The sequence below is a fragment of the Athene noctua genome, chromosome 1 (assembly GCF_965140245.1).
Source record: "Athene noctua chromosome 1, bAthNoc1.hap1.1, whole genome shotgun sequence".
Lineage (NCBI taxonomy): Eukaryota > Metazoa > Chordata > Aves > Strigiformes > Strigidae > Athene > Athene noctua.
In genome coordinates, this window is record NC_134037.1 from 182,944,008 (window position 1) to 182,958,616 (window position 14,609).

The 14,609-nt window shown below is 50.8% G+C and overlaps 2 protein-coding genes across 2 annotated transcripts in view; one reads left to right on the forward strand and one right to left on the reverse strand.

Annotated features, from left to right (window-relative positions):
- Positions 1-801: 801 nt before the first annotated feature.
- Positions 802-5,638, reverse strand: LOC141958234 (uncharacterized). The gene is made up of 3 exons (XM_074901042.1): positions 4,547-5,638; positions 1,956-2,003; positions 802-1,869 (listed from the first exon to the last, which is right to left on the reverse strand). The coding sequence occupies exons 1-2, from the start codon at positions 5,636-5,638 to the stop codon at positions 1,995-1,997; spliced, it is 1,101 nt and encodes a 366-aa protein (XP_074757143.1). The 3' UTR covers positions 802-1,869; positions 1,956-1,994.
- A 7,138-nt stretch (positions 5,639-12,776) lies between these two features.
- Positions 12,777-14,609, forward strand: part of ARHGAP6 (Rho GTPase activating protein 6) — a 333,285-nt gene continuing 331,452 nt past the window's right edge. Inside the window, exon 1 of the mRNA XM_074907249.1 lies at positions 12,777-13,283. Within this exon, the coding sequence (XP_074763350.1) occupies positions 12,777-13,283 (507 nt within the window). The remainder of the gene's footprint in view (positions 13,284-14,609) is intronic.

Below are 14,609 nucleotides of genomic sequence, written 5' to 3' on the forward strand. Positions count from 1 at the left end.
AGACTCCAGCTGGGTATGCTACTCCCCAATGGGACAAGAAAAACAGAACTGTTGCTGCTTTGCTGCTCTGAGTCAGTAGGTTAAGACCCACACTTGTGCAATTCATCAGTGGGACTGATGAGACCAACGTCTGCTCATCCTTCCTTGCTCCACATCCCCCCCCCTTCCCATGTGTCCCCCCAAATCCTGCCACTATTACAGCATTTCCTCAGGAGGAGATACCTGCAGCAGTTCATGTGTAGCAGTGATGGGGAAGAAACGCAGCATGTAACCAAGTGAGTAACCAAGTTCTGATTTCTTAAGAAAACAGGATAAAGGAAAAATGGCAGCAGTGATCTGATCATTGAGCTTAAGCCCCTTCTCAAAAATGAAAGGAACTTTTATAGCTCGTAATTCCACCTGTAAAAGTGCTCTGTATCCTACTGTATTTAACGCAGATAACCGAGCATTCACGGGATCAAGAGTCCCAGTTCAGAGGCTATTAAAATACTGGCCTTTCGGTCCAGCAGTTATTTCATTTTCATATAGAACAAGGCCTGACACCTATCACTGTCTCAACAACTGACAAAGATGAATAAGCTATGACAACTACAGTTACAATATTATCAAGACTTTATGCAAAATATTGAAAGCAAATTTCAAAGGCTGATTTGTTTTCTGTTGATAGTTAAGATTCAGTTGTGTTTTAATAACTGAAAACCAGAAATTTTGTAAAAGGTCAGGTGATGGAAAAACGTGATTACAAAAGGGGAAGTGGCAAATATAAGAACAGGGAAGGAAAAAAAGGCTAAGATTAAAATCAGCATTTATATATAAAAATTTATTTAGGTGAAGTCACAAACAGTTTAATATCAATTTACAAACACTTCATGTTATGCGTATTATTGAAACTATCAAGAAAGGTAAAGGAGAGCAGATAATGGCAGCTTTTTCCTGAAACAACTAAAGGCATACCCTTACCATCATGCGTGTTACTGGATCACAGTATTACCTTGATCATACTCCCTAGTATGCAAGGGAAAAGGAAAAAAAAACAAAATACTGAGATGTAAAATGATTGAACCGTGAACCAGTGAATATGATTTTCATGAACACCAGACTACAAAGATCTAGTCTGATGCTCAGGATCTTACGTATTCTACGAGGATAAAACCAGAATAGTAATTTAGGTCAATTATTATATTTGATCAAGAATTTTGTATTGCACAATTGGACTGTAACTGATTTCTGGCACTGACAGCAATGGTTAATGCATTTTTCAGAGAAGAATGGAAAGGTGATACTGAGCCTCACAGAATAATTCTGTTGACAACCTGAGTTATTATACCAAGTGTATGATACTGTTTCAAGTCAAATATACATTTATGTTGCAGAGATTCTCAACGAAATGGTAAAAGTAACAGCTGTAACAAGACAAAGTTATGATTTATTTTTTTTTAAACAAATATAGTACATAGCTTTTTGAAGTGTCCGGTTGTGATCTGCAAAGATCCAGGATTGCACACAAGTTTGCTCAAATGAGAAGGGTTAATCTGCGCATTAAATTGGCTTATACTTTCAAAGTAGTATTTTAGGGCAGGGTTCTCCTCCAGGAGACTGTTCCTGACCTCATTCAACCAATGTTCAATTTATTCACCTTCCTGAATCTTTGCCCTCTTTGGATAGTCTGTGACAAGTGCTGCGCTGCAGGAATTCCTGTTTTCCAGCAAACTGGCTTGCTCTGCAGGTTTGTAGTCCATTGTTACAATTGCTGATTGGGTAAAATGAATTTCCTATGTCTTCTCTAGCACAGCTTGCAACGCAACAGAAGCAGAGGTAAAAGAATGCACTAGAATACCAGAGCTCCACTTAAACACCAACGGAGTCAGGCTGTTGGCACCAATAAGAAATTCTGTATTTAACAAATCTGCAAATGTTTAAGATCCAAAGTTAGTCAGTTTTATAAATAAACTCACCCACTTAGTCTGACTGCCATCCCAACTGGCCTTCTGTTTTCATGAAGTCTGGGGAAAAAAAAAGAATTGTCTGAAGTTATACATACAGACATAAATTTGCAGGAATGAATCTCAGCTATCCTACATTTGTGCCAATTATTGCACTCAAACTAAAACTAGGGTTTCTCACTTTGTTCTTTCTGCGCAGAGCAAACTTACAGCTCCCCCATTGGTGCCTTAAAAAGGACAGCTAACTTCAAACATGCCACTTTGTTTTCCTTGACTTTGTTTTTACTGGTTAATTTTCTGTGGAACTGCAGAACCAGAGATATAGGCACTACATCAAGCTGAAATTTAAGGAGCCTTCAACTGAAAGGGGAAATGAAATCCAGTCAGGCTGCCTAATGCTATCCCTTGAAATTATGAAAACAAAATCAGTTCAAACAATCTGGAAGAATAGGTCTTTGTAAAATACCTCCTCTTCCTCTTGACAGCATGAATGTGGAAAAGCTTAGGTTCCAGCCAAAGCCGTAAGCCCACAAAAGGCTATTCTCTCCCATTTTAATTCTCTGATCCTTTTGCCCAAATGTGAGGTCACATCTTACTTGTTCAAAGGATTTTTACACAACATAATTAGAGCTTGCAAGGAGCTAGGGAGGTGCAGGAGAAACCCACAGGTCACATCGATGAAAGTGACATTTCCTTGCTGCTGCCTTGCCAATGATAAACTCATGCTTCATCCTAGGCCTCATCTACATTTAACAGCTGGTCAAACCATTATTTCAGTTAAGGATATTTTTCCCTTTTAAACAGCTATAAGAGACTATGTGCTACCAATCAAAAACTGCTCTAATAACAGAAAGGCAGTCGAATCCACACTGAACAATTGTGCAACTTTTACTTTTGCTTTTCATTGTGCTGCTAAACCACTACCGTTTTTACAAACATCAACAATTTTTGTAAGTTACTTAGTTAAAGTAAACACATTTAATTTTCCTTTACAGAATTGGAGGGGTGGGGGGGAATACCAATGCCATTGCTAAAAATCAACTGGGAAATTTCCACAGAACCAAAAGGGATTGAGACCTCTGGTGCCTCAACAGATAACAGTGCAAAACTCTGCACTGACAGACTGACTGCTGTGGAAGAAATTACAAGTCTGGTTAACATGACAAGCTGAAGATCCAGTCTCGGATGAGATGAAAGCTACAAGCCACTGCCCATCTGGTGTTGACATAAGATCCGTAGAAAGACAAGAACTGAGCTCTTGTTCTTGAGAACGGAGAAATCTAAACAGAGGTATCAGAAAAAGTTGCATAAACCTTGAGCACCAACCACAGAAGGCTCCAAGGCCACAAGGCCGGCACCAGGACCTGTAAATCTGTATTACTGTGTGGTGTTTGCTCCCTATCTTTGTCGCAGGTTGGCCCAGAGTCACTTTTGATAGGTACCAACATCAGGACATGGTGCAACACACCAAACGCTTCCAGGTGCCCTGAAAAAGGGTCCACATCGGGCTAAGAGTTGAACAATTTAGCCACTCCTCTGTGGGGCAACGTCCAGACAGCACAGCACCTGACGAGCTAGCAAAAACCCTTCAGGAACACAAAGGTTCTTCCTATGGTTCTAAAAAAACCCGTTTAGTAATAAATACAGCCAATATTGCAAAATCTCCCTACCATCGTTTAGGTGGCATGAAACCCAATGTTTAGTGTTAAGCATTTTCTGTGCTGGGGATTTGACAGATTACAGCCACCAGTGTAAGAGAAGCAGCACAACCCTAATACAGGCAGACAGCCCTTGGTACCCTTGGGGTTCGCTGTCAGAGCTCAGGCAGTGGAAAAAGTAGATCCGCCCATGTACGTCAGGGGTTATAAGAACTCAGTGACACTCCATACCTATACTGAAAGCAAAACCTTAACGTACATAGAATGCTCCCTACATCTCCAAACCGCACGCGCCCTCTTTTCCCACAAAACAGGCCACAGCTTGTGGATTGAATCTACTGAGTCCCAAATCAGGTTCTATCTCCAAATCACAGTGAATCTGCAAGCTGTGGCCATTCATACTGAAGTTTATCTTTACTCACATCAATTTTTTTGGCCTCCCACGCAGCCTGAGAGTACCACAAACTCCCATAGTAACAGGAGAGTCTGTACTCTTTTTCTTACATACAGATAACTGTATTGCTGAGAAAGTTAAAATTTTTTAAGATGACTCAGAGTGGGGAAAAAAAAAACCACCTTTCTTCTAATGTCTTAAGGAAAATGCAATTATAAATCAGGGAGGGAATTAGTGGGGTTCCTAATTTCTGGTGGCCAGAGCAATAAACACTACAACCTATTTTTGTTGCAAGCGTGGTTCTTGCTCCAGCAATGCCCACGCGGCCTCCGATGGTGGCCAGCTGGACACCCAGGGGGCCCCACACCTCACCAGGTGACGCCACGGCCCTCGGGTGAGCACGAGCGAAGGGTCAGTGCCGTGACAGGGGAGCCGCTGACCAAGCTGGGGGACACCCCAACTGCGCCCTTCCCCTCCTCCCCTCCGAGAGGGCACCATGCCTGGGCAGGGGAGCCGGGAAACGCGCCGCCGCGGCCGCCGGCCCGTCACACCTGGCCTTTCTCCTCCTGCTCAGGGCTCTGGGCCGGCGGCGGGGGTGGTGGGGCCGGCGCGGCCTGCGCCTCGCCCTCAGCACGCGGCTGCCGGCTGACGAGGGACTTGAGGGGCGCCATCCACTTCATCCAGAGGTCGAGGTCGACGTCGCCCCAGGGCAGGGTGGGGTCTTTGGCCGCCCGCCGCCGGAAGTCCTCGTCGTAGCTCATCCACGAGGTGCCCCCGTAAGTGGCATGCAGCTTGCGGATGGTGTCCAGGTACTTGAACATGGCCCCGCAGCGCGCCGGGTGCTTCTCGCACAGCACGCTGGCGTACACCAGGAAGGCCGAGACCCACTGGTCCAGCGTGTCCCCCGGGCGCGGGCCGTGCTCGGGGGCCAGCTCTGTGTGGAGCAAGGAAAAGAGGTCAATGAACTCCCCCCGCCAGATCCGCTCCTTGGTGGCCTTGGCCAGCTGGTAGCCCAGCGGCCGCCGCAGCCCCACGTAGGGGGTGGCCGCCGCCTCTGCCGCCGCCGCCGCCTCGCCCTGCCCCGCCGCCGCGGCCGCCGCCGGGCCCCCGGCCGCGCCGCTCGCCGCCGCCGCCGCCGCCGCCTCGGCGCAGGGGCTGGCCGCCGCCGCCGCCGCCGCCGCCCCCAGCGCGGCCTGCCGCTCCAGCCAGCGCGGGTTCACGTAGACGGTCCGCAGGCGCGGCGCGGCCCCCGCCGCCGCCGCCGCCCGCGCCGAGCCTTCGGCTCCGGGCTGGAGGCGCAGCACGGCCAGGGCGGCCGGCGCGCCGGCGGGCAGGTCGCTGCCCTCCCGCCGCGGGGCCGGCTGGGCCGCCGCCGGCACCTGGAGCAGCGAGGGCGCCGCCCAGGGCGGGGAGCCGCCCCTAGGCCCGGCCGCCGCCGCCAGCGCCTCTAGGCCCGGGAGGCCGAGCCGCGAGCCGGGCGCCACCGCGCCGAGCACCCATCGGGTCTCGGCGATCCCGCCGCGGTCCCGGGGGCTCCGCGACCTCCCCTCCTCCCGGCGCCCGGCGAGGGCCGTCCCCAGCGTCAGGGGGGCCGCGGTTCCGGCCCGGCGCCGACGGCGGCTCCGCCGCCTCCCACGTGGCATCGGCGCGGCGGCTCCGGGCAGGGGGCGCGGCGGGGGGCGGGGCTACGGCCTGGCGGGGCGGGGCCTGGCCGGGCGGGGCGGGGCCTGCCTCCCCGCCCCCCGCGCCTCTGCGCACCCCGCTCGGCCCGGCTCGGTTCGGCCCGGCCCGGCCCGGCTCAGTTCGGCCGGGCTCGGCTCGGCTCGGCCCGGCTCAGTTCGGCCGGGCTCGGCTCGGCTCGGCCCGGCCCGGCCCGGCTCAGTTCGGCCGGGCTCGGCTCGGCTCGGCCCGGCTCAGTTCGGCCGGGCTCGGCTCGGCTCGGCCCGGCCCGGCCCGGCCCCGAGAGACGCGGGCCGGCGTGGGGGCCCGCTCCTGTGCCCCGGCCAGCTCAGCGTGCTCGTCTCCGGCGGGCGGCCCGCGGTCAGGGACCGGGGTGAAGCCGCATGGGCTCGTACTGTTCGGCACGTAACCGCTGGGCTCGGAGCATGTAACGTACACAGTCCCTCTCTTACGGATTGAAAAAAGATCTATGACTATATAGTGTAGATGTATATACATGCATACATACACACCCGTACGTATATACATATATAGTGTATACATACATATACATTATATACATAAATATTTTAATATATAGTGTATATACATATACACTATATATATACATATACACTATACAAAAAATTATATATAGAGTCAGATATGCATTATACAGTGTATATATATACAGGCTATATACCACCATATACATACACTGTTGTATAGTAGGTATATTGCTTCAGCACATCAAACATCTTGAGGAATAACAACATTCCATCACTTTTCCCTTTGCATAAATGAGCATAATTTTTCTCTTTTCTAGCAAATGATGCTTTTGTTTGTTTGTTTGTTTGTTTTTTTAACCCAGATTCAGATATCCTAGCTAAGCACTGAGTAGGCAACCTGGGCAAACACTTGCCAAAACTCCTCAAGCTGTCTCAGTGACTATCTGCACTGTCCCGTGACAGGTAAGAATCAGGGGAATGGGAGAACTTCATGGGATTTGCAGCCTCACAGGCAATTTCCTTTCTAGTCACGTCAAAACACTCTCTATGTCACAGCCACACGTCTTACCAAGGTCACTGCCAGAACACATGGTGGCCTCTGTAGAAACAGGACCAGGCCCTCACAATACTTGGTCACCACTGAGGTGAAGGTCAAACACCCCAGAAGGCAAAGCTGGGTGCTGGTTCCTCGTGTGGACTTAAGTTACGCACCCTCTCTCCAACTGCTTCCACAAATACTTGTGTAGAACTTTCCCTCTGGAGGAGCAGCTCTGAACCCTGTGCTGAAATGCCTATAGATCTCTTCCACTGTAATATAGTCAAAAGTTCTGTAATAGCTCTTCCATCTTCCCAGAAAAACTCGAAGAGCCAAAATTTAACTATAAGTCTTTTTGTCCAAAAAATCAAATCCCAGGAATTACAAAATTAGGAACCCTTCTGTAGGAAAAAAAAGTTTAAAGAGTGACGTCACTTTTCTTATGCTTAATAAATTCTGAAGAAATAGTAAGAGTAGTAAAATGGCCCTATTTTCTAATTCACCTTTTTTTTCCAGAGATTTTTTCAGAAGTCTGAACAAAATAGACTTTACTTAATTCTTAAGATGAATAGACTCATACTTTGATAAACAATTATTTTTTTAAATGCTAGCAAAACAAGTGCAACTGTGATGAGCTTTTAAACATTTTGACTTTAAATTCTGTCCAGTATCTCCTCCTAATTCCAGATTAATGAGGCATTAATAACACCAGAGACTGTTAAAAGTACAGTAACACCATAATTTCTCTAAAATGTGTCCCTGCAGCAAGCAGGGTGGCAGGTGATACACATTTATATGAAATCTCTGAAAATTTTCTGAAGGTTACGGTTTTCTTGACTTTAACCCAGAATTCATATTTGGTTAGAACTGCAGAGTCACTGAAGTCAGAGGAAACCCCCCTTGCAGGTACTGGAAGGCTGTTACCAGTTTTTCCTTCCGCAGGCTGAACAAGTCCAGCTTTCCTGGCATCGCCTCACAGGGCAAATGCTCCAGCTCCCAGCTGTCTTGGTGGCCCTCCAAGGAACTTCCTGAAGTTTCTCTGGGTCCTCCTTAATTGGAGACACCCAAACCAGATGCAGTACTCCAGATGAGGTCTACTGAATGCTGTGTAAAAGGCAATAATCACTTCCCTTGGTCTATTGACCACGCTTCTGTTGATGCACCCCAGGATGCTCTTACCCTTCACCCCTGCCAGGGCTCTCTGCTGGCTCATGCTTGGTCTGTTGGCCACCTGGGTCCTTCCCATCAGAGCTGCAACCCAACCTGTCAGTGCCTAGCCCATAGAAATTCAGAGGCTTAATCCACACCAAGGGCATTTGTCTTTGCTGACTTTCATAAGTTTTCCCATTCATTTGGTTTATCTAGGCCCCTCTGAATGGCAGCCCCATCCCAGAGTGTGTTAACTGTATGCCTCAATTTAATGTTGTCCACAAACTGGACGAGAGTGCACTCTGTCTCCTCCTCTAGGCTACTGATATGGATATTAAACAGAACAGGTCTCAAGACAGACTTCTGAAGAACTTCACTTGCAACCTCTTTCCAGGTACAGTATAAACCATGAATCACTATGATCACAACCAGTTTTTCTCTCATCTAATTATCACAACAAGGAAGCTGTGGGAGACTGTGCCAAAAGCCTCCTATCCACTGCTCTCCCATCATCCATGGATCAAAGCAGGTGATCAGGTTGGTCAGGCATGATTTACACTTGGTAAACCCAATGCTGCATCTTTCCAGTCACCTTTTTTCTCCTCTGTATGCCCAGAAATAACTTCCAAGAGAACTTGCTTTTTGTGGTTTTCCTAAAGTGAAGCTCACCAGTCTGTAGCTCCTTGGATTGCCCTTGCTCTTTTGGGAGGTAAGGTGCAACATTTAGCCTTTTTCAGCCATTAGGTACCTCTCCAAATCTCTGTGACCTTTCAAAGATAAAAAGTAACATTGCAGTGACACTGGCCAGCCTTCTAAGCACCTGGCTGGTTTCCCAGACTTGCAAGGGTTGGGACTCCTCAGGAGAGGATCCTTGACTCAGTCCTTTTCCACTACTGACAGATTCTCTTCTCCTTGAGACACAAAGGGCTGGCAGACTCTGTTGGTGAAGATCAGGGCAAAGGCAGCATTGAGTACTCAGCCTTGTCACTGCTCGTTGACAATAAGTCACCTGCTGCTTTCAGCAGAGGTTCCGCACCTTCCTTTTATATTCTTTCACTGCTGCTGTGGTGGTAGAAACTGCTCATTGCCCTTGACACCTCTTGCCGGTTACACCAAGAGCTGATCTTTGGCTTCCCAAGCACCATGCCTGTATGCCCAAGGAATGCTTCTGTACTCCTACTCTGTGTGCTAAGACTGAAGATACATCAGAATAAAACTGATGATCAGAAAGTCATAATTGTCAAATGCATTAATCTCAAAATGTTTCTGAATTTTTATTACATTATTGATCCACATCACTACTGCTCACTTTCAGAAATACAGACTTAAAAAGTTGAGGAAAGATCTTTCATGTTGCAGTGAGTAAGCTGACTACTGCATAAGGCAGTGACAGGTAGTGAGACAGAACAAATAATAAACATCCTCACTGGATTTAAGCGTTCTCTGTAAAAAAAAAAAAAAAAAAAAAAAAAAAAGACAGTGCAAACTGTTAGGAAAGCCTTTCCAACTCCAGCAGTCAGCACATCCACTGCCAGTACTGCTACTCCCAGCTCCAGGAAAGACCATCCAGTTCCTTGACTAATATTGCAAACTTACACAAGTTGTAAGGCAGCAGTTACACAAACAGCTTTGTTTCAGAAGAGAAGGGCTAGTAACCAATATTGGATCAACTAGTATTGTCTAACTACACCACTGGTATCTTTTGGCTAGAGGTTAGTGCAAAAACTTGGGGACTAGGACTTTTTGTTCCATGCTTGTACAGTGTCCACCAGAGCCCTGGAGACTAGCTTTCATGGGTGTGCTGCCAGGTCTCACAATGATGCAGTTAGTAGTGATAATAAACAGCAACTTAAAAAATAATCAGTAAGCACTTATATTGCTGTTGGACCCAGAAGATACAGACAGCAATGAAGACAGGACAAAGAAGTCATGTAGACTGTCTACACGAAGCATCTCTATGCATATGCTGGCTTTGCTCACTGAATTGCAGCTGTGATGATTATCCATGTCTCTGTCTCATGAAACATTTTTCATGAGAGCATTCATGGAGAAAACCAGCTGGGCAATAGTAATACCTGAGCTGAAGCAGGTGGAAATAAGAATGCTTTGCACCCACTTCATCTAGTTACTTTAAAGCTGACGTATGCTCCTAACAGTGCACTTATCTGATCGTTTCCGTCACCTTTCAGAGGTTGTGTGTGCAGTGTGTAAGGATCTGAGTCTGCACTTGGAGGTTTGTCCACTGGTAGCTGGGTTGTGCCCAAGAGTATCAGCCCTTCATGCGGGCAACACACCTCACAGAGAATGGCAGAAACTGTTCCCAGTGCATTTTGGAGGCAGGCATGATTGTCCCCTCTGCTCCTCATGTGATGAGCTCTTTATGACTCTGAATTTCCCCCTTGCCTTTTTCTTCACGTCTTCTTGTCCCTTCATGTTCCCACAATACGTTTGTAGAGGACCAAAAAAAAGGAGTACTTGAAGCCACACGTCTGTATAGCTGTACTGCAGACATGGCTCAACCAAATTCCTAGCATGGGCACAGAACCGCAGAAACAAACTCGGATCATTGTTTTATGCTTCAGACCTTCTTTTCAGTCTCAAGCATGAGACCTTATTGAAGGCATTAATGAGGAGGCAAAATGAAGCTTTAAACAGAAACAGCTGCAACCTTAGCTGTGGAGGAACTAGCAGGCTTTGGAATGAGGCAACAGAACAGTTTATTAAAATAAGGGGGGAAAGCTCCTTTTCAAACACAAAAAATGGAGGAAAAAATCCCATTTGGAAACATTACATAAAACCAGAACACCTCCCTTTGAAAAGTGGATGGGCTAGTGTGCTGTTTCTCTTTATGAACCTTAAGTAATGCCACAAAGGAGAGAACTGTCTACTCCCTCTATTGATGAAACTAGAAAATGCTGCCACGGAGCGCTTACCTGCACAGGCTCCAGGATGCCTGGGAGGATAACGCAACCGTGCGCTAGGGTCTGAGGAGAAAATGCAGCATAAGGAGAAAATAACCGCTGCGTTGTGATTGAGCTTTGCTGCTTTTTTTTTTTTTTTTTTTTTCCCAAAGTAGCCAGTCTTTTTCTAAGGCATTTTAAGAGTTGTCTCCGATACTTTTGGGGAGACTATGGAGCTGGTGGTTTCTCAGGTCAAAAGAGGGATGCATACACCCCGTGGAATCACTACTCTAACAGTGATTTCACCTGAGACAGGGGACATTCAAGCCTTGCACTGCAGCTCTCAGTCAGTCAGTCCTTTGGCATCTTCCACTCCCTCCATAAATAGAAGTGTAGGTCTGGAAGCAACACACGATTTGCGTTTGTGTGTTTTGCTTTTCATTTCGAAAAATGTAAGGCTGTATTCCTCACTGACATAAGGGCAACAAATCTGAACTCACTTCTGAAGCCAATGGTTAGCTGCAGCTTATTAAAGTTGAAACAGTAAGCAAGTGATGGTGCGGGGCCTCCAGAAACAACCCTACAAGCATCACTGTTCAACTGCTTCCAGTGAGGGGAGGACTCCGTATTCCCAGCTGGAAGAGCGGGGCAGGAGTTGGATCCTGTGGCTGAAGGTCTCTTCACTCTAGGTGGGGAAGGAGTTGGCTGGCTGGCTGGCAGCCTCCACAGGGTTTGGTGGTGTTCGTCCTCTGCGTGCTTTCTGTTCTTGCGTTTCCTTACGGTTTTGGCTTTCCCAAGTTTGTTCCTTTCTCCTGATGCAGGTTTTCTCGTCTAGGCTTGCGGAGCAAGCAGAGAAAGTCTCTACAGAGGATCAAGCAAGGCTAGCTCTTTGTCCTGAAGAGGCTTAGCTTCATTGGCCCCGCTCCTTTTTTTCTGCTGCCGTCACCTACCCAGCAGAACAGTTACACGTCTCGGATTGTTCATGCTGCCTGTGGGGGTTGTTCTGCACAGGCTGTCAGGCAGGAGTCGCAGGCCGTGCCCTCAAAGTAGGTGTCTGTTGTGGTTAAATACGTAAGACCATCTTCTCAGATTGTCACAGGATAAGAAGAGAGACATGGGCCCGAACATAACTCCTGGTCGAGCTCTGCGGAAGGCCAGGTCCCGGTAGCCCTGCAGATGAGTGCTGTACACTGCAAGCACCCTGCCTAGCCCTGCAAGTATTCCCTGAAGACACCAGCCCTCCCCGACACGGCCGGCGAGGGAGGGAGGGGGAGATACAGGGGTCCCACAAACAGCAGCCCAGCGCGTCCCCGCCGCTCACCGGCGGGACGGGGATGCGGCGCTGGACTCGGCCGGCTCAGCCCGGGGCTTTCCCCGGCTGCGCCTCCGGAACGGACGCTCCGAAAAACAACCGTCCCTGGCTGCTCGATCCCTCCCCAAACCGCCACCGCACAGTGCCGGGGCGGCCGCAGCGCCCCGCTGCCCGCGCACACCCGGCGGGGCCCCCGCCCGCCGCGCCCCCGACGTGGACGCCCCGCGGCGCCGCCGGGCTGCGGGCGACACCGGGAGCGGCCCCCGGAGGGGAGGCAGGCGGGCCCGGCCGCCCGGGGACCCGACGGGGCAGGGGGGGCGGCGAGCGGCTCCCGTGCGCATCGCGGCCGAGGGGGGAGTGACTCTGGCAGGCAGCAGCGAGCCGAGATAAAAGCTCCGCTGCTGCCTCCTTCCCTCCCCTTTTCTCTCGTAACTTTTTTTTTTTTTTTTTTTTCCTTTCCCTCCCTCTCCCTCCCAGCAAAGTGACCGCGGCGGCGGCGGCAGCCCCGCAGCAGCCCCAGCGCCGGCCGCCGCCATGAGCCCCCCGGTGCCGCCGTCGGGCCGCGCCGCCGGGGGCTGAGCCGGGGCGCGGGGGACGCCCCGAGAGCCGCGCCGCTCCGCACCGCTCCGCGCCGCCGCGGCGGGGGCCGGAGGCAGAGGCAGCGAGAGCCCGGGACCCCCGGCCGCCCCCGCCGTGCCCGGGGCAGCGGCCGCCGCGATGTCGGCGCAGAGCCTGCTGAGCAGCGTCTTCTCCTGCTCCTCCCCGGCCGCCGCCGCCGCCCCCGCCGCCGCCAAGAGCCTCTCCAAGCGGAGGCTCCGCCAGACGCGCAGCCTCGACCCCGCCATCATCGGCGGCGGCCGGGAGGACGGCGAGGGCGCGGGCCGGGCGCCGCGGCCGCGGGCGGCCGGCAGCCCCCCGGGGGAGCGCCGCGGTCCCCGGGGCGCCCCGCCGCCCCCCGGCGCCTCTTTCTCCACCCCCAGCACCCCGCTGGAGCGGTCGCCCCCCGGCAGCGCCCTCTTCGACGAGGAGAGCCCCCGCGGGAAGCGGAGCCCCGGCTGGGAGCTGCCCTTCCTGGCGCGCACCCCCTCGGCCTCGGCGCTGAGCGGCCCCGCCGGCTCCGCCAACAGCATCTTCTCGTCGCCCCGGCGCTGGCTGCAGCAGAGGAAGGGGCAGCCCTCGCCGCCCGGGCCTCGCCCCGCCGCCTACGTCGTGTGGAAATCCGAGGTAGGCCCGCCCGCCCCCGGGGGACGGGCCCCCCCGCCGCCCTCGGAGCCCCGCGGCCGCCGGGACGGGGCGGCCCCCCGGGGCCGCCGCCCGCGCTCCCCCTCGGCGGTGGGTGCGTGGGGCGGCCCCACGCGTGGCCGGTGTCCTGTGACGCGGCTGGTGTGCCGTCGCGCCCGCCGCGGGAAGCGGGCGGGGCGGTAGCGCCGGGCGCGGGCTCTCGCCGCCTCGGTGGGGCGGACCGAGGGATTTGATGTTCCCTCGACGGGCTCCGTATATAATTGTGCCGGGCATGTAAAACCTTCCCCTCCCAGTTTCACACCTCGTAAACTGAAGTATGCGATGGCTTCTAACAAGATAGACAAATCGTTTTTAATGCGCACACCCAGTGAGCTGTGATTTATTTGACAACGCACATGTGTCAAAACCACATGAGGAGCGATCGTATTCCAAGACAAATCCAACTTTGCAATGCAAATATTTATTCGTTTAACTTGGATGTCGTCGATGTTGGGCTGCAGATACCATACCATGTGGACAAATGTATTCAAAGAATGTGGCATTGTTTCTTGATAGCGATTGCTCGGCCCGTTGGTTATGCATAGCCCTTTGTAGCAGGAGAAGACGACATTTTTTGTTCGAAGAAATCCTCCAGTCTGTTTGCGGCAATGAGTTTTCCCGCTTAACTGTTCAGTAGTGCCTCCTGGAGCATTTGGGTTGGGGTCGGAAGGCAGCCTTTTCCGTTTATTTCCATTCCCATTTAAGATGTATTTATTATAAATATCAGTACTAACTAGATCTATAAACAAAGGCAGCCCCATTGTTTCAGTAGGATGCAGAAGTCATTGAAAAATCGTTACCTTACACGGCGACCTGGGATCCAAAGCCAAACCAGGCACCATGACAGCACAAGATTCTGAAAAGAAGTTTTTAAGGGCAAAGGCTGCCTCTCACCCCGAATGAGCCCTCGCATCTTCCTCTTAGCTTAGGGTGTAAAAGTTGTCAGCATCTGCCAGTTGGGGTGCAGTGTCAGCGCTTGGGTGCTGACTTTAGGCACAATGCTGGCTAATGTTTCAAGAGGCAGCAAAGATTTTTAGCAGTTTTCAAAACTGGATTGTTATTCTTAAATCTTGTGATCAGAAGTTACTCTTAGCAATATCTCATCTTGATGCTTGAATTTTAAGATAATTGAAAATTAATGATTTCAAAGAAGTTTGTGGGAGTTGCCGTATCAGTGACAAAAAACCTCCAGTGAGACAGTGGCTAATGACCTTTAGATGCTCACACTAATTAAGTTGTCTGCTTGCCCACTTACGACTTGATAGGGAA